At 39.8% G+C, this 25,675-nt stretch overlaps 1 protein-coding gene across 1 annotated transcript in view; it reads right to left on the bottom strand.

Moving 5' to 3' along the window:
- Nucleotides 1-17,146, bottom strand: part of LOC122794952 (opsin-5-like) — a 257,286-nt gene extending 240,140 nt beyond the window's left edge. The window contains exon 1 of the mRNA XM_044063546.1: nucleotides 17,060-17,146. Within this exon, the coding sequence (XP_043919481.1) occupies nucleotides 17,060-17,146 (87 nt within the window). The remainder of the gene's footprint in view (nucleotides 1-17,059) is intronic.
- Nucleotides 17,147-25,675: the final 8,529 nt, after the last annotated feature.

The raw sequence follows: 25,675 nt of genomic DNA, 5'->3' as shown, positions 1-25,675 counted from the left end.
AATCGTAGACGAACACTTTCATTGATGATACAACAAACTAGCTAAAGTGATTGAGTCAGAAAGGTGAAAGGAGTGATAAGTAAAAAAAAAATGGTGAAGCATGTGGAATACATTGCTAGATAAAAGAAATCATCAGATGCACTGGAAAATGTAAAAGGAAATACCAAAATGCTTTACTGGAAAAATGGCACTACAGGTCATGCAGAAATTCTGAATAACTCTTTTTGTATTTGCAGAGAAGTAATGAGTCAAGTTGACAACAGTAGATTATTGGCTAAATATGCATGACGACACATAAACAGATGAGAAAAAGTCTGTGCAGAAATAAATTTTATCAGCAAAACAACCAGACATAAAAACACATGGCACCTGTAGTAAAATGCATATGCCATAGTCTAGAGTGTAGACAGAATTCATATTAGTGTTCTTTAATCTACTCTAAGGACTGCACAGGCATAACCAACAATGCATTAGGACTAGATTGCCCTCAGAATAGAGGGGCAAATAAATAAAGATAAACTTGTGCACTGAGACTGTAGAATAGTCTGTGTGGCTGTCAAGTAGAACATGATGTGCAACAGCATGGATTCAATCAGAGCTTTTGCTGGCCCAGCTAAAGATCTGCAACCGACTGTTACATGAAATGTCTCAACCAGGGTAGCAATATACACTGGTGCATTTTCAATACAAACTTTAACACTGCAATCAGTTGCTAAATTGCTGTGAAATTAAAGGTTATTGTTAAAATTTTTTAGTATGTTCAGCTTTATAATTACTCTGATGTTACTACAGTAAATATTTTGTTTGTTACTGAAATTTTACTTTATATATAATAATTAAGAAGTGAATTGCCTTTGGCATGGATCTAGGCAGAAACTGGTTCATTTAGTTTAGCTCATGGGTCAGGCTAACAGATTAATTATTTAATTGGAACCTTGGGAACAGATAAAGACAGGAATGTGTTTTGTCAGCTGGATAAAATCCATTTAATTGAGATCCCCCAAGCACTAAGGCTTAGACACCTTTATAGTGGAAGGCCAGGAAAGTAAGGAAGAGAGGAGAGGACAGAACAATCTGATGGTTATAAGTGTCAAAAAGCTGCACCATGAAAACATGATGTGTGAAGTAAATGGCAATTTCCATTTAAATTTTGCATGAAAATCAATGAATGTGAAGTACAGAGGTGCTTAGCATCATTTCCTCCATTTTATCTGGAAGTAAAAATGTCACATCTGTGTCCAGCTCATTTCCACTCCTTCACATCAGTTCATCCAGGCTCACATCACTAAAGCTTGGTGATAAGAGATATGGCAACTTCAACTATACATAGTCCTGCAGCATACATAACAATGTTCATCGATACATAACAAAGCTTTTATTACAAAGCCCCCTAACACCCTCTTTACTTTATTATTCTCATTGAAGATTGTTACATTCCAGGAAAAGCACAGTAATTGACAAATAGTGTAAAATATGTCTTTGTCTCTTTCTCTATGAATCTGTAAGCTTGGATGACCCAGAAAGTAACAAATGAGCAATGACATCTCACTCATATGTAAAACAGCCAAATGTGACATGGGTACCTGCCAGCTCAGGTTTCTATGCATGAATAAATGTAATGCAAGCTCAGGTGATCTGAAAAAGTATCAGTAGGTCATCCAATTTATGTGTCCTAGGGAAAGGGAAATCAGGTGGGTAAAAGGTCCTCAACACAGTTAAGAAATTGGTAAAGACGATGGAGTAAGTGAGCACATGAAATGGAGATAACTTTTCTTGGACATGCTGGAAAAGGCAAAAGGAAGATATGATTAGGGCATGCATATTTAAAAAGGATAGGTGTTTGAAAGGAAAGACCAATCTGCAGAAAGACACATATGGTAGCTGGAAATACGATGTTTCACAAATGACATAATGAAATATTATTTGACAGAGAGAGTTGAGGACCTCAGAAATATATTTCATGTGTAATATTTGAAAGAGCATTTATAAAGAAGGGATTCGAGGATTGTTGCAACACAAAAAAAGACATTATGGTACAATAAGTAAGACGTCAAAAGCCTTAATGGGGCACACTAGCTGTTCTTCCACACCTTCAGAAACTTTTATATTTAAGTGTTAATTACACTTTGGTATTTCAAGAAAAGAGCCTTATGACAAACAATGTGATCAACGTTGCTTACATTTTCTAATGCTATCTGTACATTAGAGATATCTGACATCTTCTTACTCAGCTGATTCTTTGTTCTGAAGTAATCCCTGCTTAGGAAATCCTTCTCTTTCAACAGATTAGTAGCCATTCAAGTATGTTTACATTTCCTGGAGGCCGTTGGCGCCTGCTGAGTCCAAGGCTATAATAAGATAGGAAGAAATGACAGGAGCTTAATCAAGACTCAGTGTGACTAGATTCTTGATAGTTCTTATGACATCTGATGTCACTGGGGTATATCCACCCATTCAACAAAACAAATAATGTAATATTAGGGAAGAAGAAAGGCATAGGACAAAAACAGGGGGACTTAAATATGACATCCTGCTTCTGTATAATATAATATAATATAATATAATATAATATAATATAATATAATATAATATAATATAATAAATGGGACATTCATGTTTGATGCTGGCCACAAGATGACATGATAAAGGTACAGAACAGTAACACACATACACACCAAACATGCACACTCGTGCGTGCGCATACACGCACACACACACACACACACACACACACACACACACACACACACACACACACACACACACACACACACACGCACACACTTCTTTTATTAAACTAAAATAATTTTTAGAATTTTTCAATGCAAATTATACAATGTAGAGGTTAACTGCTGCTTAGTTCTCTAAAATTTTGCAAACTGCTGCCTGATATCTTGGGGGAAATTATTTTTGTTTACTATCAGATCTCATGGTCAGTTTATAATTTGATGTGCTTATACTGTGGTGAAAAAAATCAAAATTACTCATTTAGCAAGTCTTTGATCTTCCAAAAAGTGCAGATAAAGTTTAAATTAAAGCAATGTATCTGCATGTGTCACGAGTTATCTGTAACTGAGATTTCTTCAAAGCACTCCTCTGCCCAGAATGTTATTCTTCTGTCAAGGGTACAGATTTTGAAAATCTAAGCACATCATCTCTTTAAAACCAGGAAACATTGCTTCTCAGCAGCTTACTTTCCCAGATTGTTTGTAACTTGTTAAGGCATACAGTAGGACAGCATTGGCTTATTCAGAAAGAATAATAACATGACCAAACTGAGATAAATAGGAAAAATGGAATTGTAAAATGCAGCTCAACAGGAGTTAAATATGCAGAAGTGCTGATACAGAGCACATAACAAAGCCATGTATTATTTATTTATTTTTTTTTTATTTATCATTTGTTGACCGGGAATGTCCGACTAGGTTCCACAGAGCCTGTTTTCAGCGGAGGCCCAGGGAGAAATGCCCAGTCTGCATGTCTTTGGAATGAGGGAAAACAGAAAAGAAACCCACGAACACCACACCACAACAAGAACATGCAAACTCCACAGGCAAGGCACCAGCCGAGAATCGGGCAAGAGAACCTCTTGCTGTGAGACAATTAACACTATGCACCACTGTGCCGCTGCATTAGCAAAATGGCAATTATCATGCAACTGGATAGACCATTATATGATATGTCAGTCTGCCCCAATGCCATCTGCATGCGGTGGCATGCTTGCCATAATGAGTACTCACAAATAAGCAGAAGCATGACATGTTAGCAACATGGGCACAACTGAGTGCCCACATATGAGATGCACAGCAAAGTTCAACTTTGTTTATTTTACAAATGGGAAAGAAATGGGTATATGGGCCAGAAAGAAGGAAGAGCAAGAAGGGGAATATACAGAAAGGCAATAGATAGGTAAACATGGCATGAGACTAGCAAATGTGGTTCATTTTTTTTTTTTTTTTATTGGACAGATCCCCTTTTTTAGAGAAGGGGGGTACTGAGGGAGAGAAGAAAAGGGTCAATGTGGCTAGGAACAATGGTATAGGGATGGCAGCAGTGACCAAATTACAAACATGTAGCACAGATGAAGACTGACAAGAAAGGTGCTGTTACAAAAGAGGAGCTACAATTAAGATATCAGACAGACATACACTGGATATTCAGTGATGAGGAGAATTTACAACCACAGAGGAAGATGAGTGGCACACAAGGAAAGGCAATGCAATGAAGTGGTAGAGAGTGGGGTGAGGGCCACCTGCCAAGTCATTTAAGCGGTGAACCTACTCAGAAGTCAGTCATCTCCATGGCTGACAGCACATTTGTGCTCCAGCAGAGCTGGCCCAATGGTTGTGGTTGGGTGCCTATGAGACTCTGCCAGTTACATGAAGATGTGGTCCAGAGTGCCACAATGCAGTGCAATGTCAGTAATAAGTGGCACAAGTAAGGGTAGTAGCACAGTAACAGATTCAGTTAAAGCCACACAGCAGTCCTGCATACTGTGAATAAATATGCAAAGGTTAACGTTTAAACAGAAATCCAAAACTTGACAGTGCAGTGGTAAGCAGGTGAAGCAGAGATATAGGTTTGGCAGCAATACAGTACATTTACCCCAAATTCTGGAGAGTCTGGCCTGTCAATTTTTTGCTATGCAATCTTCTGTGCTGCAAAACACACACACACACACACACACACACACAAATGAGTACAGAAAAAATATGGAAATCATAAATAGACTATACCTATCTGTTCAGGCCTACTGTCACATGACATGACACTGTATAAATGAATCTTTACTGTAACAGTCTGTTTGCCTGTTCCTAACGTCAGGGTTGCTCCATCACGATTATTTAGTTGTGTAAGAAGTATTCACCAGAACATGTAATGACTATGGCACCACTCATGTCCCTGATAACAGAGCTCCAGGTGTCAACTTTATATAGGGAACCCTCATAGCTATCTTCCAGAAGGCATTCCCACTGCAACATGTGTGGCTAGTCAAGAAAAGTTTTAGTCTTTGTGATGCAACATCGAGGAGTGAAAATGATAGCTGGGCTACAATTCCACATATCAGGGGTGGCAGATGATGTACATCTATGAGCAGTTGAGTAGCACAATGTCTGTGCTTATCAGAGTAATGCACATGGTCAGTAACATGGATCAGAATGACAGCTGTGCAGCCATACTCCCTATGTGACTTACATGCTCAAACATGGCCTTGATGGGCAGCTGGAGAGTGCAGTATCCATGCACTGTATATGTATAGCAGCAAGGCCCAGCTACAAACTCATTCACACTATAATTTGTCACAGTGCACATGCAAGAAACAGACTTGGTCTCGTTGTGTGTAATAAGGTTAACAACACATTACATTATTGATCTGATTCAGAGAATAATAGACATAAGTGCCATGCTCTGCACACTTTAAAAGTGCAAAGAATACTGTGGTCATCGCACTTTGACAGACCACTCTTCAGAAACAGACAGACTACAGTAAATAGAAATGCAATTGCAGAATACCAAAATGAAGGGAAATGGACACCCGCCAGAAGTACAGGTAATTTACATCATATTGCAGGGACAGCTCCATGATATATGGCTGCCACACACAACTGCCACACCCTATTGATAACTGTATATTGCATTGCACAAGACCATACCTTCCACAGGAGTGGTGGTAGGGGCTGTTGGAAGATGGATGTTGTCCATATAGACTCACTGGTCCACATGTGTTTCCACAGGTGTACTTGAGCTGTCATGTTGCCATCAAATTGACAGTGAACATAGAAATTTACACCACAGAAGTCATACATTGAACTGTTGCCTCTGGACACATGGCAGATATATCCTGGGCATGGATAGGGCAGATAAAGCCTTCAGAGCTCAGTTGTGGTAGGAAAGGGTGTAGCAGATAAACGTTGTTGGTGGACACAACTGCACAGTGCTACAGATATGTCATTGGGTGGCTGACATGATATTGCAAGGAAAAGGGCACAAGAGATAGCTGCTGTCAGGTCTGCCACCAGGGCTGTTCCTATAACACATCATCAGCTTACAGAGATGGAGCAGTTTTTAATAATACTCAGAGGTGAAACTGACAGGACCCTGATTATGGAAGATGGTTTAGATGTTGTAAGGAATGCCTGAGTGACTGTTGGAAGGGCCATAGATGAGTAGTGGCAAATATTATGAATATAACACATTGGTAGCTCATCTACCTGGTGTATGCAGACTTCACCATGTGCTTTTCTGTTATCCAAGAATATCAGAATTTCAGCTCAAATCACCTGGAATGCAGGCAATGACTGCCTATGTGTTTGTGGAAAGTAACAGGATTTTGTATGTAACATAAGATGATACTGGAATGCATGTCTGCACAGTATACTCACACACGGCATCACCCAGGGACATCAGGACAGTAAGGGATGTATCCTGCACAAACAGGTGTGTATGTGTTTAAAGCATATGGATATTCCTGGCATCACCTGTCTGCCTGATACACAGTTAGTGGATGGAGGTCAGATATGTACCAGTTAAACTTGGCTATCTGTATACTTTCACTGATAGTAATGGCATTTTGCACATGGAACAGAAAGATTACACAGTAATGCAGCCAGCAACACCAGCACTGAAGAGAACATTCCTCTTCCCCACAACTGAAGGGACTATAGTAGCCTTGGATGCCTTTCCTGCATCATAAGAATGTATTAAAAGATGTCCCATAAACAGAAGACATGGGTGTGGTACCCATGTGAAGAAGTCCAGCAGTTAACTGGTAGAACTATTCTGTATGGGGAAGTTTATGCATCTACAGTGCTCACAAAGAATCAATAAACTAAAGCCATGTTTTCAAAGGAACAAAGAAACTAAAATAAAATGCCTGTTGAACTGATGAAAATATATGGTAAACACAGTGGAAGTTAAGTCTTTTAATCCAAATCATATACAAAAACATTTGGCTCACCTTCAAAAATCTGTCATTCATGAATCTATCTAGTCATGACTTTTGCTAATTCCTTTACATAAAATCATAACATAAACTAGTGCATGAGGTGACACTGGCAGTTTCTTTGAAGTCTTAGTGCCAGACGTGAAGATTTTGTTGTGATGATATCTGGTACTTGCTGGCAGTCTTCAAAGTGTCTCAAAGCCTACAACTTTAATCATTAGAATGAAAGGGGAAGCTAAAACAAAGCCATTGCTAAAAGGGGGCACTAAATAATAAATACATAGGGCCGCATGTATTGAAACAGCTATTAAAGATTAGAGTTGCTCCTCACTGATGACTTTGTCATCCATGCAAATCTGTACTGTTATTCCTGATTCCTACTACCTGCCACACCTTACTAAAACTTAGCAAGAGTCTTTTATGTGGTAAATCTCATCAAGCCTTTAGCAGTTGTGACACAATTTTGCATTTTGGCGTTGTTGACAGCTGCGTTTAATGCATTGTTCTTTCATTATTATCATTATTTCATAGGGCTGTCTGTTTAGTTTTGCTAACAAACTATATAAATAAGTCACAGGCAAGTGCTACTGATCAAAGTACATTTTCAAAGTGAGATATGACTGAAATTACATAAGTCTCCATAATATGGAATAATAAAGGTAGTTTACATATATGTCATGAAAAAAAAAACAAGTGTACCTTTAAGTACAATACAGCAATAGGTTCATAGATATATACTACACTAACAACCACAAGGGCCTTTTAAAGCCTAGCAGACAAGATTTGTGCCCTAGAGGTTATTTTTAGGGGTATGTGTAAGCTAGGGTGTGAGTGATCAAACTTTTACAGTTAGAGACATAGGTGACAGACCAGAGTAAATTTCTGATTTCCTATCCACTGGTTCAGGTTATCTTTGAACAGGGGTCAGGGAAGAATTCTGCTTTGCATGGATGGTAACATGGATGGGAAGCCTGTTATAGAAAAGTGGTATTCTCTGAGACACATACCTGTCTATCTCACATATCCTATTTATATCATAAGCAAGGTGTATGTCCCTGGGTCAAGTAGTGATGATGCTATTTGTTTTGTGGATATACAAGAGGTCCATCAGAGAAGGATTCTGTAATACCTTGTATGCCAGACATACATGGGCCACCCCTTAATAGTCTGTAGGAGACAGAAGATAGGAATAGGGCTTTAAGATGATTTGCATAAAACATGGTATTAGCACCCTGTATTCTTTTTGTGAGAAACCTCTCTGAATGTTCCAGTTGTTCCATGTGCCTGATCCATTATATAATGAAGGGAGCATTGTACTCAGTGATAAGTCTAATGAGGACTGAGTACAGTAGAATGATGACTTTCTTGGACCTAGATTCCATAACCCTTACTTATAATTTGATCAACACAAAATGATTTCATACTACTTAGACACATATTGGTGGGAAGCCGGGTTACTGTCTACATATGTACCAAAATCCCTAAATACTAGGTCTACTCACATGGTGTGTTATAAATTAAGTAGTTTTCTGCAGTAGCCAACTTCCCAAAGGGTACTATTATACATTTCTTGACACTGAGTTTTAAACCGTGCCTATGGCACCAGTCACTTCTCTGTATTAGCCCTTCCCAGAGGACATTAGTATCTTGGGGGATTCTGGGTCTTCTCCCAGTCTGCAATCACCTGTAAACTTGGTCAGACAGAGGTCTTTGACATTGGCCTTGACTTTCAAGAAGTATATGACAAAAAAGAGAGGGCCCAGCAATGAGCCCTGAGGGAGTCCACAATTGACCAGCGTCTTTGTGAAGGTGGACTCACCAATTCTAACTTCCTGGGTCTTATCAGCCAGCCATCTAGTAATCAAGGATGTAACATAGTGATTTATGCCTAATTCCATGATTTGCTTTACAATGTCCAAGTGGGGTATTGTATCAAATGCCTTGGCCGGGTCAAGTTAGGCATTATGAACTGTTTTACCCTTGCACAAAAAGCTTTACTTGTATAAACATTAAATCACCTTAAATAGGACTCGAACCCACAATACCTATCTTAAAGACCAATTCCTTATTCACTAGGCCACTGGGGGGCTAACAAAAGAAAGGAGACATTGGGCCTGCAGACCTCAAACTCATGTAAATCTCTTTGGGAGTCTGTTGGTCTACAATTTTACCACACTGACCCTTTAAGTGAGTACTTGGTTAGCTGCCCTTGTAGGTCATTTTAAGCCTAGCCAATTTCCCCTTCAAGGGTGATGGTCAAACTGTATTCCTTTTGTCTGTGAGTAAGTACCTTAGTCATTACACCAAATCCCAAACAGTTATTATTTTCAAGACATAGGTAAATACTAGGCTAGATACTCTTGCAGAATATATACCAACACTGACCACAAACCACCGACTGTAATAAAGTGACAATCAGGAAAAACAATTTTCTTTTATTCTCTAGCGCTTTGGTGTTTCCACCTTCAAGGAATATCAAACAGTAAAATTACAAACCAAACTTGCCTATATAATACATTCAGTTAACAACACATGCCTACTAATTATACGACAATTTGTCTTAAAGCAAACACTTCCAATTTAATTAATTGTTAAGACCATTAGGTATCATTGTTTTATATTATAAAATAAAAATGCTTTCTTTATATAATAATTTTTGTTTTAATACATTTTCATCCATACTTAAACATTTTACACTTTCTAAATCAATACCCTGTAACAGGGACCCATTACTATTATGAAACATCCTAAAATGAGCAGCAATTATTTAATCCTCTCTAATATTTTTAACATCTCTCATATGCTCCATGAATCTAACACAAAAATCTCTTTTAGTTTCCCCTATGTAATAAAGTTCACATGGACATTTCAATGCATATATTACCTCTCTCATGTGTATGTATCTCTAGGCTTGAATTTAACCCCATTTATATTTTTAAACGTGTTGACTATATTGTTACAAATACTGCATCTATTGCAGCATATTGAACCTCGGCTCAAGATAGTTCTTGGTATAGCTATTCTTGGCATGGAAAATTTTCCATGTACCACCATATCCTTTAAATTTCTACCACTTTTGTAGGAGAAGAATGGCTTACAAGGAAGAATGTTCGCCAAAACTTTATCTCCCAACAAGTATTTCCAATAATACTCTATTAAAGTTTTAATTTCATCACTTTTTATATTATATACTGTTACATAATAAATGGCATCTCCCATCCCCTTATTCTCCTCAAAAAAACTACTGTCCTGGTATTTATTCCTTCTTTTATTTATATATACATCCCCTTCCATATTTAACTTTCTCATTATTTTAATATAAGCCTTTTCTAAATTATCTTGGTCATAGCCCCTATACAAAAACATTTGGTTGGTTCTTTCCATCTCTTTCAATAATTCATTCTTATCACTACATAACCTTGAAACACATATCAATTCACCATATGGTAAAGCTTCTAACACATGGGGAGGGTGACAACTGGTGGCATGTAGATATTGGTTGCCGTCCACAAATTTCCTATGGATATTGGACAAAATACTCCCATCTTCTATGCCCTCCAAAACAAGGTTGAGATACACAACTTTATTCCCTTTTTGTAGTCCATCAAAAGCAAGACCAAAGGGATTCCTATGCATATCTGTTATAAAGTTCTCTACCTCTTCTTCACCCCCCTCACATATAAAAATCAAATCATCAATAAACCGAAAATAAAAATCCACGTTTTTTCATAAAATCCAAATTAAATAATTTTTTCTCAAAAAAAGACATGAACAAGTTTGCATACATGGGGGCAAAGGCTGCTCCCATCGCTGTACCTTGTTTCTGTCAATATATTATATTATCAAAATAAAAATAATTATTTTTTAAACAGAACTCAACTATATTGGTGACAAAATGAGATAAAGGACCATCACCCATAAAATATTTTATCGCCTCTAAACCATCCTTATGATGGATGGAAGTATACAAACTCTTAACATCAATCACCAGCCAGTATCTAGTTTTATTCCATACTACCGGGGAAATTTTTATGTAAAAAGTCTACACTATCCTTAATATATACAGGGGATTTAAGCACATAGGGTAATAATAACTCATGTAGTGTTAAACTAATATTGTGTAAAAAATAATTGCAAGCAGAAATAACAGGTCTTCCTGCAGGTTTAACTAAACTTTTGTGTATTTTAGACTAACAGAAAAAATAGCTATTTCACTTCTTTGGTTAAATAACCTATCCTTAACATCTTTTTCTTTAAAATAACCTAAGGTAACACATCTATCCAGAATTTCTTCAAATTCCACCATAGGTTTATAGGTTCATAGGTTCATAGGTTCATACTAGGCTATCTGCCCTAGGGCATTTATAAGCCTAGCCAGAGTGTGTTTGGCTTTCGCCACCCATTTTAAATTAATTTTGCTATGCCCTTTTTCGAGGTTAGTATACTGTTCCTCTGTCTAACAGTGACACAGAAGTGATACCCGGGGTAAACCTACGATCTCCCATCCACTCATTAAGATTCCTCTTAAAGAGAGTCAATGAGGGACTCTGCCTAACCTGGACTGGGATTTTATTCCAGAGTGAAGGGAGCCTCTGGGTTATGAATCTGTCCCTCCAGCATGTCCTATTTATTTCAGTGCTGAGGTTCAAGTCTCTCAAGCGTAGCTCAATGGGATTTGGATTTTCTGAGGTGCAGCATGTCCATTAATTCCGGGTTGGACATGGCTTTATACATCAGGCACAGATCACCTCTGAGCAGGCGGTATGCCACTGACTAGAGCTGGAGTTTCTTTAACCAGACAGCATATGGCATCTATTTGAGCCCTTTGATCCCCTTGGTGAGGTACTTTTGGGGTCTTTCCAGTTGCTGCAGGTGTCTGGTAAGGTACATCCCAAAAGGGGCATTGTACTCAATTATGGGCCTGATGAGGGATGAGTAAAGAGGCACAATGACCTCCCCTGATCTAGATGTGAATCCCTTCATGATTAGGTGGCTATATAAAATGTTTTTCTAACCACTTTGGCCACGTGGTTGTCAAATGAGAGATTGCTATCAACTTGGGTCCCCAGGTCCCTAATTACTTCTTCTGTACTTAATGGATTACCACCTATGTGGTAATTTGTGGGCACTTTGTTTTTGCCAAAGGGGATGACTATACACTTTTTGGCATTTAGCTTGAGGCCATGGCTCTGGCACTAGTTATCTGTTTCTATGAGGCCCTTTTGGAGGATGCTTGTGTCGGCTGGAGAGTCGATTATGGCGCCCAGTTTGCAGTCATCTGTGAACTTGGTCAGCCACAGGCCTTCCATGCTTGCCTGTACCTCCAAGAAATATATACCGAACAAGAGAGGTCCCAGAACTGAGCCTTGTGGGATGCCACTTGTAACTGGTTTGGAGTCTGACATGGCTCCAGCAATTCTAACCATGTGGGTTCTGTCCTTGAGCCAGTTTGCAACCCATCTAGTGACATAGGGGTTTATATTTAAGCTTGTGAGCTTATCTATAATGCCCGAGTGGGGTATTGTATCGAAGGTTTTTGCAAGGTCCAGGTAGGTTGTGTGGACCACCTTCCCCTCGTCAATGGCCTTGGTGACTGTTTCAAAGAAATTGACCAGGTTTAAGAGGCAGGATCTGCCCTTAACAAAGCCGAACTGGGTAGGATCCAGTGTCTGTAGGTCCCCAATATCTTTATTTATGAGGTCCATGATGATCCTTTCCATAGCTTTACAGACCAAGCTAGTCAGGCGTATGGGGCGATAGTTTCCAGGATCCATTGAGGCACCACCTTTGGTGGAGAGGGACCACTGTTGCTGTATGCCACTCTTTGGGTACATATCCTGTAGTAAGGCTGAGACTGAACAGTAGTTTTATGTTTGGGTTTAGCTCTTCTTGGAGTTCATGTAGGGCCAGCCGGGACACCGTCTGGTCCCATTGATGCTGTGTTTTTTGCTTTGGAGAGGCGGCTCTTACCTGAGCATCTGAGATGTCAGGGGGGCAGCACTCTGCTGGGATAGATATTCGCCCTTTTGGTGGGGGGGGGGTTTGCACTGAACCTGTCAGCTAGGATGTTGGCAATGTCTGTGGGTTCGGTGTATTTTTTGTCATTTTGGACTAATTCTGAGCATATCTGGGAATTCCCACCCAGGTTCCTAACATAACTAAAGAAAGCCTTGTGATTATCCTTAGTGTCCTGTGCAATTTTTCTCTTGAAGCTGGCCTTAGACGATTTTATGAGTGCCCATAGTTTTTGCTAATACTGATCAGAGATGCCTTCCCTTTTTGGGATTTTGCTCTATCATGTAGTAGCTTCCTCCTTCTATTGTATAGTTTGTTTATGGCTGGGGTCCACCAGACAGGACGTCTGCCTTTGGAGGATTGGGTCTTGGTTTTATTTGGGATTGCATGATCCATGCATTCCTGAAGGTGTTCATAGAATGCATTTATAAAGGATTCTGTGGTCTGGGCCGTATTTTCCACAGGCCCGGGGGCTTTGATGGATTCCACCTCGGTTTTGAGGAGTATGAAATTTGCTTTAGAGAAGTTTTTCACTGTGGTTTTCTGGGCAGGAGGTGGGGTCGGGATGTGAATATCCAGTGAGATTAGATTATGGTCTGATCTTACCAGTGAGGGATACACTTCTGGTCTGGAGCATAGAGTCCCCATGTTGGTGATGATCAGGTCCAGTATGTTTTCCCCTCTTGTGGGAGTGGTAACAAGTTGTTCCATAGCATTTGAGTTTATAAATTCTAGGAACCTTTGGGCTAGGGTGTTGGAGCTAGAGTAATGCTCCCAGTCTATGTTTGGGTAGTTGAATCGCCCAATATAATGGTGTTTGGAGAGACCTTCATATTTTCCAGTGTTCTCAGGAAGGCTGAGTGGGGTTCCTGGGTTTGGGAGGGTGGTCTGTAGCAGGCTATAAACTGGAAGGCAGTTTTATCCACTGTTAGTTGCACATGGATAGTCTCTGATGCTTCATGCTGTGCCACCAACCTGGAGGTGTGGGTATCTTTGACGAATATTGATACTCCCCCTCCTTTTGTGGCTCGGTCCAAGTTTTGGGGCTGAAAAGTATGGTATGAGGTATAACCTGGTAGTGCTGGGGTGCTCCCAGGAGCCTTAAACCAGGTTTCTGTTACTGCACAGATATCGATGTTCTCCATGCTAAGGAGTGTTTCGAGTGCATGCATCTTGAGGTTTAGACTTCTTAGTTTCTTATCCCTTGTGATACCTATGGAGGCGGGTTTGTCTTTTGAGCCTTGCCTAAAAAAGGCACTATGGGGGTAGCAAGAGCCTTTGCCAATATCTGAAAGCCCAGGGGTGACAGGTGCAAGCCTTCCTTAGCGAAGCATCGTGGCTTGTCGAGCATGTCATCCTAGGCTGACAGGCATTGGATCCCCTTTGAATGACACCAATACTTAAGTCAATTGTTGAAATTGATTATCTTGTCTTCATATTGTGGCATCATTCTTGGTGGGGGTAAGATGCTACTCAAGGTCAGGGTCATACCGGCCTGGGCTACATGCTCAGAGAGCTCCTCTGTGTCTCTTTTCATGTAGTCCAGGGAGGTACGTCTCAGGTCATTCACACCAGCATGGACAATGACTGAGTCATATTTGTACTTGCCTTGGAGTGACCTGAGTGCATGTGTTATATGGCCGATCCTAGCGCCCAACAGGCAGCTCACTGTGACCTTCTCCTTGTTCGGCCTGGTGAGCGGGACGTCAGTGTGCCTGACGATAGAGTCAGCTATTATAAGTGTATCAGGTGTGTTGTTTAGACTTAAGGGCTGTGGCTGTTTGGCACACTGGCTTTGTGAGCTATGTGTTGCACGTGTTTTGTTTTGGGGTAGCGGTTCCTTGGGTGTCTGCTTTGGGGGTCTCTGCTGCTTAGACATAATTTTATTTAGAGCCTCCGAGTATGTTTTTGTGTGTTTATGTGTTTGGTTTGCTGTCGTGGTAGGTCTATGTGAGACTGGAATTGTAGTGAGTGTGGTTTCCTTCTCCTCCTGACTGGTTACGCCAGTACTGAGTTGAGAGAGCTTAGCCTCCAGTTTGGCTATATGGTTGCATCTCTCACATGTGTTGGAATTTGTTGGGAGGAGGAGAGGGTTGTCTGTGTACATGAGGCAGTTGTAACATTGCCTCAAGATTCCCAGATTCACCAGCTGGACCGGAGAGGAGATTGACAACTGACCTTTGGACATGCTAGAATAGTACTGGGAATTTCTTTATAATTGAAAAAAAGGGCCAATGGGGAACAAGGTACTCAAGGGGAGTTTGTGAGGGTGTAGTGCTTTTAATTTTTTAGTGCTGTCTTAGTGAGCAAGTGCCAGGTAACTTAAATGCAATGTGTTACAGGTAACTAAAATGCAAAAATGAAAAACAGTAACTTTCTTTCAAGTGAAACAAGGAAATAAGTACAGTAAGCAATGTAGATATCACTAGGGATCCACAGAAGTGCTGAAAGGCCGTGTTTTAGGTGGAATTAGTGTTTCAGGGAAATAACAATCAAACAAACTTGCTTGCTCATATTTATTTTTATCACATTTCTCATAAACTTCAGTGTTATTTAAATGCTCCATACACATACTATGATATTGTAATACATTCATAATAACTATTTTGTTCCCTTTGTCAGAGGGTTTGATTATTATGTCCTCTCTTTCACTCAATATTTTCAAAGCTTGCCATTCTTTCAGAGTTAAATTATAGGACACTTCATGTTTATTTAATAATACTTTATCACAAATATTTTCACCCCCAAACCCAATCATGGAGCCAAATTGTGTAATACGTTTATTGACAAACGGTGGCATAAACTTATTGGACACTGGTATGTGAGAAACATCAATTTTACAATAAGCATCAACACTACTATATAAATGGCTTTCATCCATTTCTTCATTACAAGAAAATAAACTATCCTCAGATTCATCATGGAGTAAGGAGTTAAAAGCTGCATTTTCATTAATAGCATCCCTAGAAAAATAATATTTCAAATGTATTTTTCTCAGAAATTTAAACAACTCCTGTTTGACCACATGCCCTTGAGGCAACACAGTCAGGACAAATTTTAAACCCAGACTTAACACAGCAAATTGTTCTGAAGTTAAATCACATTGGGATAAATTCAAAACTATATTCGGTTCAGCATATACCTTATTTTTTAAACCTCTTGTTATATTGTCCATTTCTTGGTCCCTGCTAAAAATCCACCTGGTAACCTCTCTCTTGGTTACCGGCGTATGTCTCAAAATTTCTAGTCCATTTTTGTTCCTGTTGACCATGTTGTTGCTGATTAAACAGTGGCCCCCCTTGCTTCTGAAAAGTTTGTATGTGTTCTTGAGGCTGCTGCGGTTGAGGTAACTCTGGAAACTCGCCGCTTGTATAAAACCTGCTTTCTTCCCCTGATGATACAAGCGAAGAAGAAGGCGTGATTTTAAACCTCACGCGTTGACATTTTCCTTGCTTGCCAGTTCTCCAATTGGTTGAATATGTAAAGGCAAGCCCTGCCTCATATCCGTTGATGTCCCGTGTCAATTTTGATTTTTTTCTGTTCAATCAGCTCCGCCTCCAACAAAAACAAATTTTCATTAGTTTTTTCTAAAAAAGCATTAATGCTCGCTGAATTCATGGAATCATTAATTGTCTGGGATAAAACGCGTTCTTGTTTTGTTTTTTTTGTTTAAAGATGATCTCTTTCAGTAAAATATAAATACTGAACCATTTATTTGCAGAATTAAACCAATGCTCCCTCTTCAAACATCATTAATTGAACCACTGAAAATATCAAACAAAAAGATTTTCTTTTTCACTAATCTAAGTCCCCTGTCTCGAGATCAATGTATCTCTGTAGACCTAAAATATTAAAATAGGTCTTAGTTTCTTTTTTTAGTAACTATTCTATTATTATCACAATTTATCTATCTGATGGAATTGCTGAAATTGAATTGCATGAAATTTAAAGTGAAGTGAAAGTAATTTTTTCATCCCCTTTCATAAACACATCAAAATAAATACATCAACCCAAAGTATCGTGGTTAGTTGTTTCCACAGTCGTCACCTGGTTTTCACTACGGAACCTGTGAAGAGTTTCTCTAGGAACCCACCAACCCACCTGGGAAACTGGGACACGAGCCAGAACCAACTGAAACGCTGGGGTCCCTCGCGAAATCGAGGTAAATACTTCTGGTGTTGAAGCCATATCCCCGAATTATAAACCACAAATTCTCCCTCCACAATAATTATATACCCACAATACATACCACAAAACTGTGACCAAGTGGCAATCAGTCAAAAAACAATTTTTTTTTATTCTAAAACAATTTTCTGTTTCCACCTTCAAAAGAATAACAAACAGTTATTACAAAAGAATAATTAACAGGCTAGAGGCTAGATACTCTAAATACTATTTTAGATACTTCCTTCTACCCTTGTAAGTAAACCCTCAAAATTTCACCTTGTAACCTTAAACCCTGTATTATGTATGCCAACAGTAAATACCTTAATGAAAATGCCAACTCCTGGAAGAGAAAGAATGCCACCCATGCCAGCCCAGAAGTGCTAAATCCTAACCACTAGACTACCACAGTCTACCACCTAATTTAATCTACTACCACTCTTCCCCTTCCTAATCTATCCTACCCTTCTCCCCCCACTCTTGATTTTTGCTGTGAGAGCACACAGCCACTCTCCACAAGTTTTTTAATGCCAGACCATAGCAGACTCACAAAGTTCCTTAGCTCAGCAGGAGCTCATCAGTGAACTCCATCATAGCCATCAGTTCTCAGATAAGGAGATCCCAAGGCAGTCCCAGTGCACACTGGAGATGTTATATCTCTCAAATTGTCTGAGAATGCATGGATATCTCCCACAATGAGATGGAGACTCTTGTTGAGGATAAAGAAATCTGATCTATTCTAATGAAATAGTTCATAGGACTGTTGCATCATAGAAAATACAAAGCTATTGAATCACATGACCATTTACACCTTGTCAATTTGCACTCAAATGTTGTACCCTCTTTTCAAGAAGGACAAAGTAGGCCAGTCCCTAAGTATATTTATGGATACCCATCCAATTATACAAACTTTGCTGGGGTGTCACTTTGTTTAACTTGCAGGGGAGCTTGAGTTTGTATCATTTAATAAATTACCATCATGGCACCCATCAGAAAAGAGTTTTAGAAAATGTGCAAACTGGTGGACATTCATAGCTTGTGACAGACCTTCATCAGGAAAAGTGTTTTACAAATATGGATTAATGGGTCGACAGTAATAAGATGTGAAAGACCCTCATCAAAATAACGTATTTTAGAAAATGGCTGAATGAATGGGCAGTACTAATTCTAACAGACAATGATCCCTAAATACATATATCCTTGCATATCACACTTGGTATAACGGTTATAGTCTATGCCTCCCATGCACAAAGTACGAGGTTTGAGTTTGACCTCTGGCCAATGCCTGTGAGGAGTTTGCATGTACTTCCTGTGTCTTTCTTTCATTCCTCCCACCTTTCAAAAACAGCCACCCAAAAAAAAGAGTGGGGTTATGGCCAGCAGCACAGGCTCATTAGGCATCAACTGTGATGCAAAAGTATCATCTAGGCAGTAGAACATGGATTACAAACTTCCTACAGTGTCAGGGTTAGCCACCGAAAAGTGTAAAAATTGGCTCTAGAGGATTAGGTCACATTGACTAATATTGCCATTAGCGGGTATTTGCTGGTGATAAGTGAGTTGAAGACCCAGCCTACTCTTATCTACAACGGGTACCCATTCTAACTATGGGAGAGGTTTATGTGCCTCTGTTCACCAGTGTGTGCCTGCCATAAAAAGGCCTGGGGATCATATAGCAACAGACAGAGTAGGATATTAGGACTGCCTGGCTCCACATGAGTAGGGCAGCAGAAATAAATAAGAAGAGGCAGTTCTAGACTTCTCTCTGACAAATGGCTTGACAGCAAAGGCAGCTCCAACATATGCAAACATTTGTAAACAGAGATTCTGTAATAGGCATAAACAGACATTCAGTAATATATGTAAACAAGTAGACATTCATTTGCTAATTAGATTACATTTATATGAAATAAAGGCAACCATTACAGTATAAAAGGTATTTATGCACAAGTAGATGTTGAACATTGACCATTTGAAGAGCTGTACTAGTAGATTTGTCAAATAGATAATAGATCAAGTGATTAATGCTTAGAAATTCAAAGAAATGTAGATGAGAAAAGGAACTAGGTAGGACAGAAAATGTTAATATTGTAGTGAAGAGGTGGTATATAAAGCAGGTTCATAAAATTATATATATATTAAAATGGCACGCAAGGGCAGTTAGCCTGGTACTAATCTATATATATATATATATATATATATATATATATATATATATATATATATATATATATATATATATATGGAACTACTTTGATAGAAAACACATTTCACTGAAACTCATTTCGTCGAAACATCATTTCACTGAAAATTAATTCACTTAAAACTCACTTCAGTGAAAACACATTTGACTGAAACTCATTTCGTCTAAACAGGTATATGCCCTGTTCCCTACTGTAGTGCGATCCTGGAGTTAGGCATGACAGCTCAAAGTAAAGCATGTATTATACTCCTTAGGCATGCCAATGGCCACATATATGGCCATTGGCATGGAAAAGTGTTGCAAAACTATAAAAATCAAAGTTTTTTTTTTTGGCCAATTTCAGCCATTTAACCATAGGGCAGTGCCAAAAAAATGTGAAAAGGCAATTTTAAGTGAAATCTGCATTTTGCCATTATAGTTTATTGCATGCAGAATCAAACCAATAACAGGTAACACTGGTTGCTGAGGAGGAAGACTGTGGTGTAGTGGTGTGACCAGGGACTAAGGCAGTGGGGTATGCAAAAGAGCAAATTTTACTGAATCATTAACTGGGAGACCATTCTTTGGCTGCACCAAACCATGTAGGAGCTAAAAGGCAGTGATTTAAGCAGGAGAAGCAGCTGCAATGAAAAGGAGGGGGTGTCATGCTTGGTACAAGCACACTGCTCAAATTTGAGCTTAGCAAGGGGATGTGTCTGAGGCTGTATTGTCTTATTCCATGAAATGAAGAGGATGTTCGTGTTTCAGTCTTCTACCCTGCAGTAAGTCCATGTTTATGCAAACCTTTTATTCTGTCAGCTTACAGGTTTGTCAGTGCAGTATTTAAAATGTGCCCCTATTTTTGTGGCTTTCTTCCCCCATTCTTTATGGCTTTGTACTGCTTTATTGCCCAAGGAAGGTGAGAAGTATGTGAGGCAGGCATCTGGGCCTTCTGCTGACACCTGTACAATTAACAGCTATGGTCGTATAGTGCTTTTACATGGCAGACATTTCAGTCTTCATACCCTGCAGGAAGTCCATGCTACTGCAAACCTTATATTCTATCAGCTTTCGGGTTTGTCAGTGCAATATTTAAAATGTGTCCCTATTTTTGTGGCTTTGTTCCTCCATTATTTATGGCTTTGTACTGATTTATTATTCTAGGAGGGTGAGAAGTACGTGAGGCAGTCATCTGGGCATTCTGCAGACATCTGTACAGCTAATGGCTATGGCCGTATGGCTCTTTCACATGGCAGACATTCGTGTTTCAGTCTTCATACCCTGCAGGAAATCCATACTACTGCAAACCTTTTATAGTATCAGCTTTTGGGTTTGTTTATGCAATATTTAAAAAGTAACCCTAATTTTGTGGCTTTATCCCCCCATTATTTATGGCTTTGTACTGCTTTATTGTTCTAGAAGATTGAGAAGTATGTGAGGCAGGCAGCTGGGCATTTTGCAGACACCTGACAGTTAATGGCTATGGCCGTATGGTGCTTTCACATGGCAGACATTTGTGCTCAAGTCTTCAAACCTTGCAGGACGTCTGTGCTACTGCAAACCTTTTATTCTATCAGATTACAGGTTTGTCAGTGCAATATTTAAAACATGTCCCTATTTTTGTGGCTTTGTCCCCCATTCTTTATGGCTTTGGACTGCTTTATAGCTCTAGGAGGGTGAGAAGTATGTGAGGCAGGCATCAGGGCATTCTGCAGACACCTGTAAAGTTAATGGCTATGGCCGTACGGCACTTTCATATGGCAGACATTTGTGTTTCAGTCTTCATAGTATGCAGGAATTCCGTGCTACTGCAAACCTTTTATTCTATCAGCTTTCTTTCAGGTTTGTCAGTGCAATATTTAAAACGTGTCCATATTTTTGTGGCTTTGCCCCCCCATTATTTATGGCTTTGTGGGAGGTTGGCGTAATGGTCAAGGTGTTTCCCTTACAGACACAAGGTGCAGGATTTCATTCTCACATAGGATACTTGGCTTGGTTACAATGGCCCGCGAGTGCAGTTAGCCTACTACTAATCTATGAACCTATGTACTGCTTTACTTCTCAAGGAGGTTGAGAAGTAGGTGAGGCAGGCATCTAGGCATTCTGCAGATACCTGTAGAGTTAACGGCTATGGCCGTACAGCGCTTTCACTTGACAGACATTTGTGTTTCAGTCTTCATACCCTGCAGGAAGTTCATGCTTCTGCAAACCTTTTATTTCTATCAGCTTTCGGGTTTGTCAGTGCAATATATAAAATGTGTCTCAATTCTTGTGGCTTTGTACCCCTATTATTTATGGCTTTGTACTGCTTTATTGCTCTAGAAGAGTGAGAAGCATGTGAGGCAGGCATCTGGGCATTCCGCAGACAGCTGTACAGTTAACGGCTATGGCCATACGGCACTTTCACATGGCAGACATTTGTGATTCAGTCTTCATATCCTGCAGGAAATCCATGCTACTGCAAACCTTTTATTCTATCAGCTTTTGGGTTTGTCAGTGCAATATTTAAAACTTGGCACTATTGTACTGCTTTATTGCTGTAGGAGAGTGAAAAGTGTGTGAGACAGGCATCTGGGAATTTTATAGACACCTGTACAGTTAACAGCTATGGCCGTACGGTGCTGTCACATGGCAGACTTTTGTGTTTCAGTTTTCAGACCCTGCAGGAAGTCTGTACTAGTCCAAACCTTTTATTCTATCAGCTTACATGTTTGTCAGTATAATATTTAAAAAGTGTCCCTATTTTTGTGGATTTGGCATCCCATTATTTATGGCTTTGGACTGCTTAAGTGCTCTAGGAGGGTGAGAAGTATGTGAGGCAGTCATCTGGGAATTCTGCAGGCACCTACAGTTAATGGCTATGGTCATACGGCGCTTTCACATGGCAGACATTTGTGTTTCAGTCTTCATACCCTGCAGGAAGTCTGTGCTATGGCAAACCTTTTATTCTATCAGCTTATAGGATTGTCAGTGCAATATTTAAAACATGTCCCTATTTTTCCAGCTAAGACCCCACTTTATTTATGGCTTTGTGGGAGGTTGGCATAATGGTCAAGGCGTTTGCCTTACAGACCCAAAGTGCAGGGCTTTATTCTCACATGGGCTACTTGGCTAGGCTTAGAATGACCTGCAAGTGCAGTTAGCCTAGTACAAATCTATGAACCTATGTACTGCTTTATTGCTCAAGGAGGGTGAGAAGTATGCGAAGCGGCATCTGGGCATTCTACAGATACCTGTACATTTAACGGCTATGGTCATACAGCGCTTTCACATGGCAGACATTTGTGTTTCAGTCTTCCTACCCTGCAGGATGTCCGTACTTCTGCAAATCTTTTATTCTATCAGCTTACAGGTTTGTCAATGCAATATTTAAAATGTGTCCCTATTTTTGTGGCTTTCTCCCCCCATTCTTTATGGCTTTATCCTGCTTTATTGCCCAAGGAAGGTAAGAAGATGTGAGGCAGGCATCTTGGCATTCTGCAGACACCTGGACAGTTAATGGCTATGGCCGTACGCAGCTGTCCATAGCAGACATTTGTGTTTCTGTCTTTACTCCCTGCAGGAAGTCCGTGCTACTGCAAACCTTTTATTCTATCAGCTTATAGGTTTATCAGTGCAATATTTAAAACATGTCCCTATTTTTGTGGCTTTGTCCCCCATTATTTATGGCTTTGTACTGCTTTATTGCTCTATGAGGGTGAGAAGTATGTGAGGCAGTCATCTGGGCATTCTGCAGACACCTGTACAGTTAACGGCTATGGCCATACTGTGTTTTCACATGGTAAACATTTGTGTTTCAGTCTTAATACCTTGCAGGAAATGCATGCTACTGCAATATTCTATTAGCTTTCGGCTTTGTCAGTGCAATATGCAAAACGTGTCCCTATTTTTGTGGCTTTGTCCCCATATTATTTATGGCTTTGTACTGCTTTATTGCTCTAGGAGAGTGAGAAGTATGTGAGGCAGGCATCTGGGCATTCTGCAGACAGCTGTACAGTCAAAGGCTAAGGCCGTATGGCGCTTCCACATGGGAGACATTTGTGTTTCTGTCCTAATATCCTGCACAAAGTCCACGCTACTGCAAACCTTTTATTCTATCAGCTTACAGGTTTGTCAGTGCAATATTTAAAATGTGGCCCTATTTTTGTGGCTTTATGAACCAATTATTTATGGCTTTGTCCTGCTTTATTGCTCTAGGAGGGTGAGAAGTATGTGAGGCAGGCATCAGGGCATTCTACAGACACCTGTACAAATAACGGCTATGGCTGCATGGCACTTTCATATGGCAGACATTTGTGTTTCAGTCTTAATATCCTGCACGGAGTCAGTGCTACTGCAAACCTTTTATTCTATCAGCTTTCAGGTTTATCTGTGCAATATTTAAAACGTGGCACTATTTTTGTGGCTTTGGATCCCCATTATTTATGGCTTTGTACTGCTTAATAGCTCTAGGAGGGTGAGAAATATTTGAGGCAATCATCTGGGCATTCTGCAGATACCTATACAGTTAACAGCTATAGCCGTATGATACTTTTACATGGCAGACATTTGTGTTTCAGTTTTCAGACCCTGCAGGGAATCCTTGCTACTCCAAACCTTTTATTCTATCAGCTTATGGGTTTGTCAGTATAATATTTAAAACGTGTCCCTATTTTTGTGGCTTTGGACCCCCTGTTATATATGGATTTCTGCTGCTTAATTGCTCTAGGAGGGTGAGAAGTATTTGAAGCAGTCATTTGGGCATTCTGCAGATACCTGTACAGTTAATGGCTATGGCCTTACGTCACTTTCACATGGCAGAAATTTGTGTTTCAGTCTTCATACCATGCAGGAAGTCCATGCTACTGCAAACCTTTTATTCTCTCAGCTTTTAGGTTTATCAGTGCAATATTTAAAACGTGTCCCTATTTTTGAGGGTTTGTCCCCTCATTATTTATGGCTTTGTGGGAGGTTGGCATAATGCTCAAGGTGGTTGCCTTACAGACACAAGGTGTAGGATTTGATTTGCACATGGGATACTTGGCTAGGCTTACAATGGCCCGCAAGTGCAGTTATCCTACTACTAATCTATGAACCTATGTACTGCTTTATTGCTCAAGGAGAGTGAGAAGTATTTGAGGCAGGCATCTGGGCATTCTGCAGATACCTGTACAGTTAATGGCTATGGCCGTACAGCGCTTTCTCTTGGCAGACATTTGTGTTTCAGTCTTCATACCCTGCAGGAAGTCTATGCTTCTGCAAACCTTTTATTCTATTAGCTTTCAGGTTTGTCAGTGCAATATTCATAATGTGTTCCTATTTTTGTGGCTTTATTCCTCCATTATTTATGGCTTTGTACTGATTTATTGCTCTAGGAGGGTGAGATGTCTGTGAGGCAGTCATCTGGGCATTCTGCAGACACCTGTGCATTTAACGGCTATGGCCGTACTGTGCTTTCACATGGCAGACATTTATGTTTCAGTCTTCATATCCTGCAGGAAGTGCATGTACTGCAAACCTTTAATTCTGTCAGCTTTTGGGTTTGCCAGTGCAATACATAAAATGTGTCTCTAGTTTTTGTGGCCTTGTCCCCCTATTATTTATGGCTTTCTACTGCTTTATTGCTCTAGAAGATTGAGAAGCATGTGAGATAGGCATCTGGGCATTCTGCAGACAGCTGTACAGTTAATGGCTATGGCGATATGGTGCTTTCACATGACAGACATTTGTGTTTCAGTCTTCATACCCTGCAGAAAGTTCATGCTACTGCAAAACTTTTATTCTATCAGCTTACGTGTTTGTCAGTGCAATATTTAAAATGTGTCCCTATCTTTGCCGCTTTGTCAACTAATTATTTATGGGTTTGTACTGTTTTATCGCTCTTGGGGGTGAGAAGTATGTGAGGCAAGCATCAGGCCATTCTGTAGACACCTGTACAGTTAATGGCTATGGCCGCATGGTCCTTTCACATGGCATACATTTGTGTTTCAGTCTTCATATCCTGCAGGAAGTACGTGCTACTGCAAACCTTTTATTCTATCAACTTTCGAGTTTGTCAGTGCAGTATTTAAACTGTGGCACTATTTTTATGGATTTCACCCCCCTTATTTATGGCTTTGTAGGAGAATGAGAAGTATGTGAGGCAGGAATCTGGGCATTTTGCAGACACCTGTTCAGTTAACAGCTATGGCCATATGGTGCTGTCACATTGCAGACATTTGTGTTTCAGTTTTCAGACACTGCAGAGTGTCCGCGCTTCTCCAAACCTATTATTCTACCAGATTACGGGTTTGTCAGTGTAATATTTAAAAAGTGTCCCTATTTTTTTTGCTTTGGCCCATTATTTATGGCTTTGTACTGCTTAATTTCTTTAAGAGGGTGATAAGTATGTG

This window comes from Protopterus annectens, chromosome 2.part1 (genome assembly GCF_019279795.1).
Source record: "Protopterus annectens isolate FY-2018-M chromosome 2.part1, PAN1.0, whole genome shotgun sequence".
NCBI classification, from domain to species: Eukaryota; Metazoa; Chordata; order Ceratodontiformes; family Protopteridae; genus Protopterus; species Protopterus annectens.
Note: the sequence above shows the minus strand (reverse complement) of the source record. Positions and strands in the feature narration are given on the sequence as shown.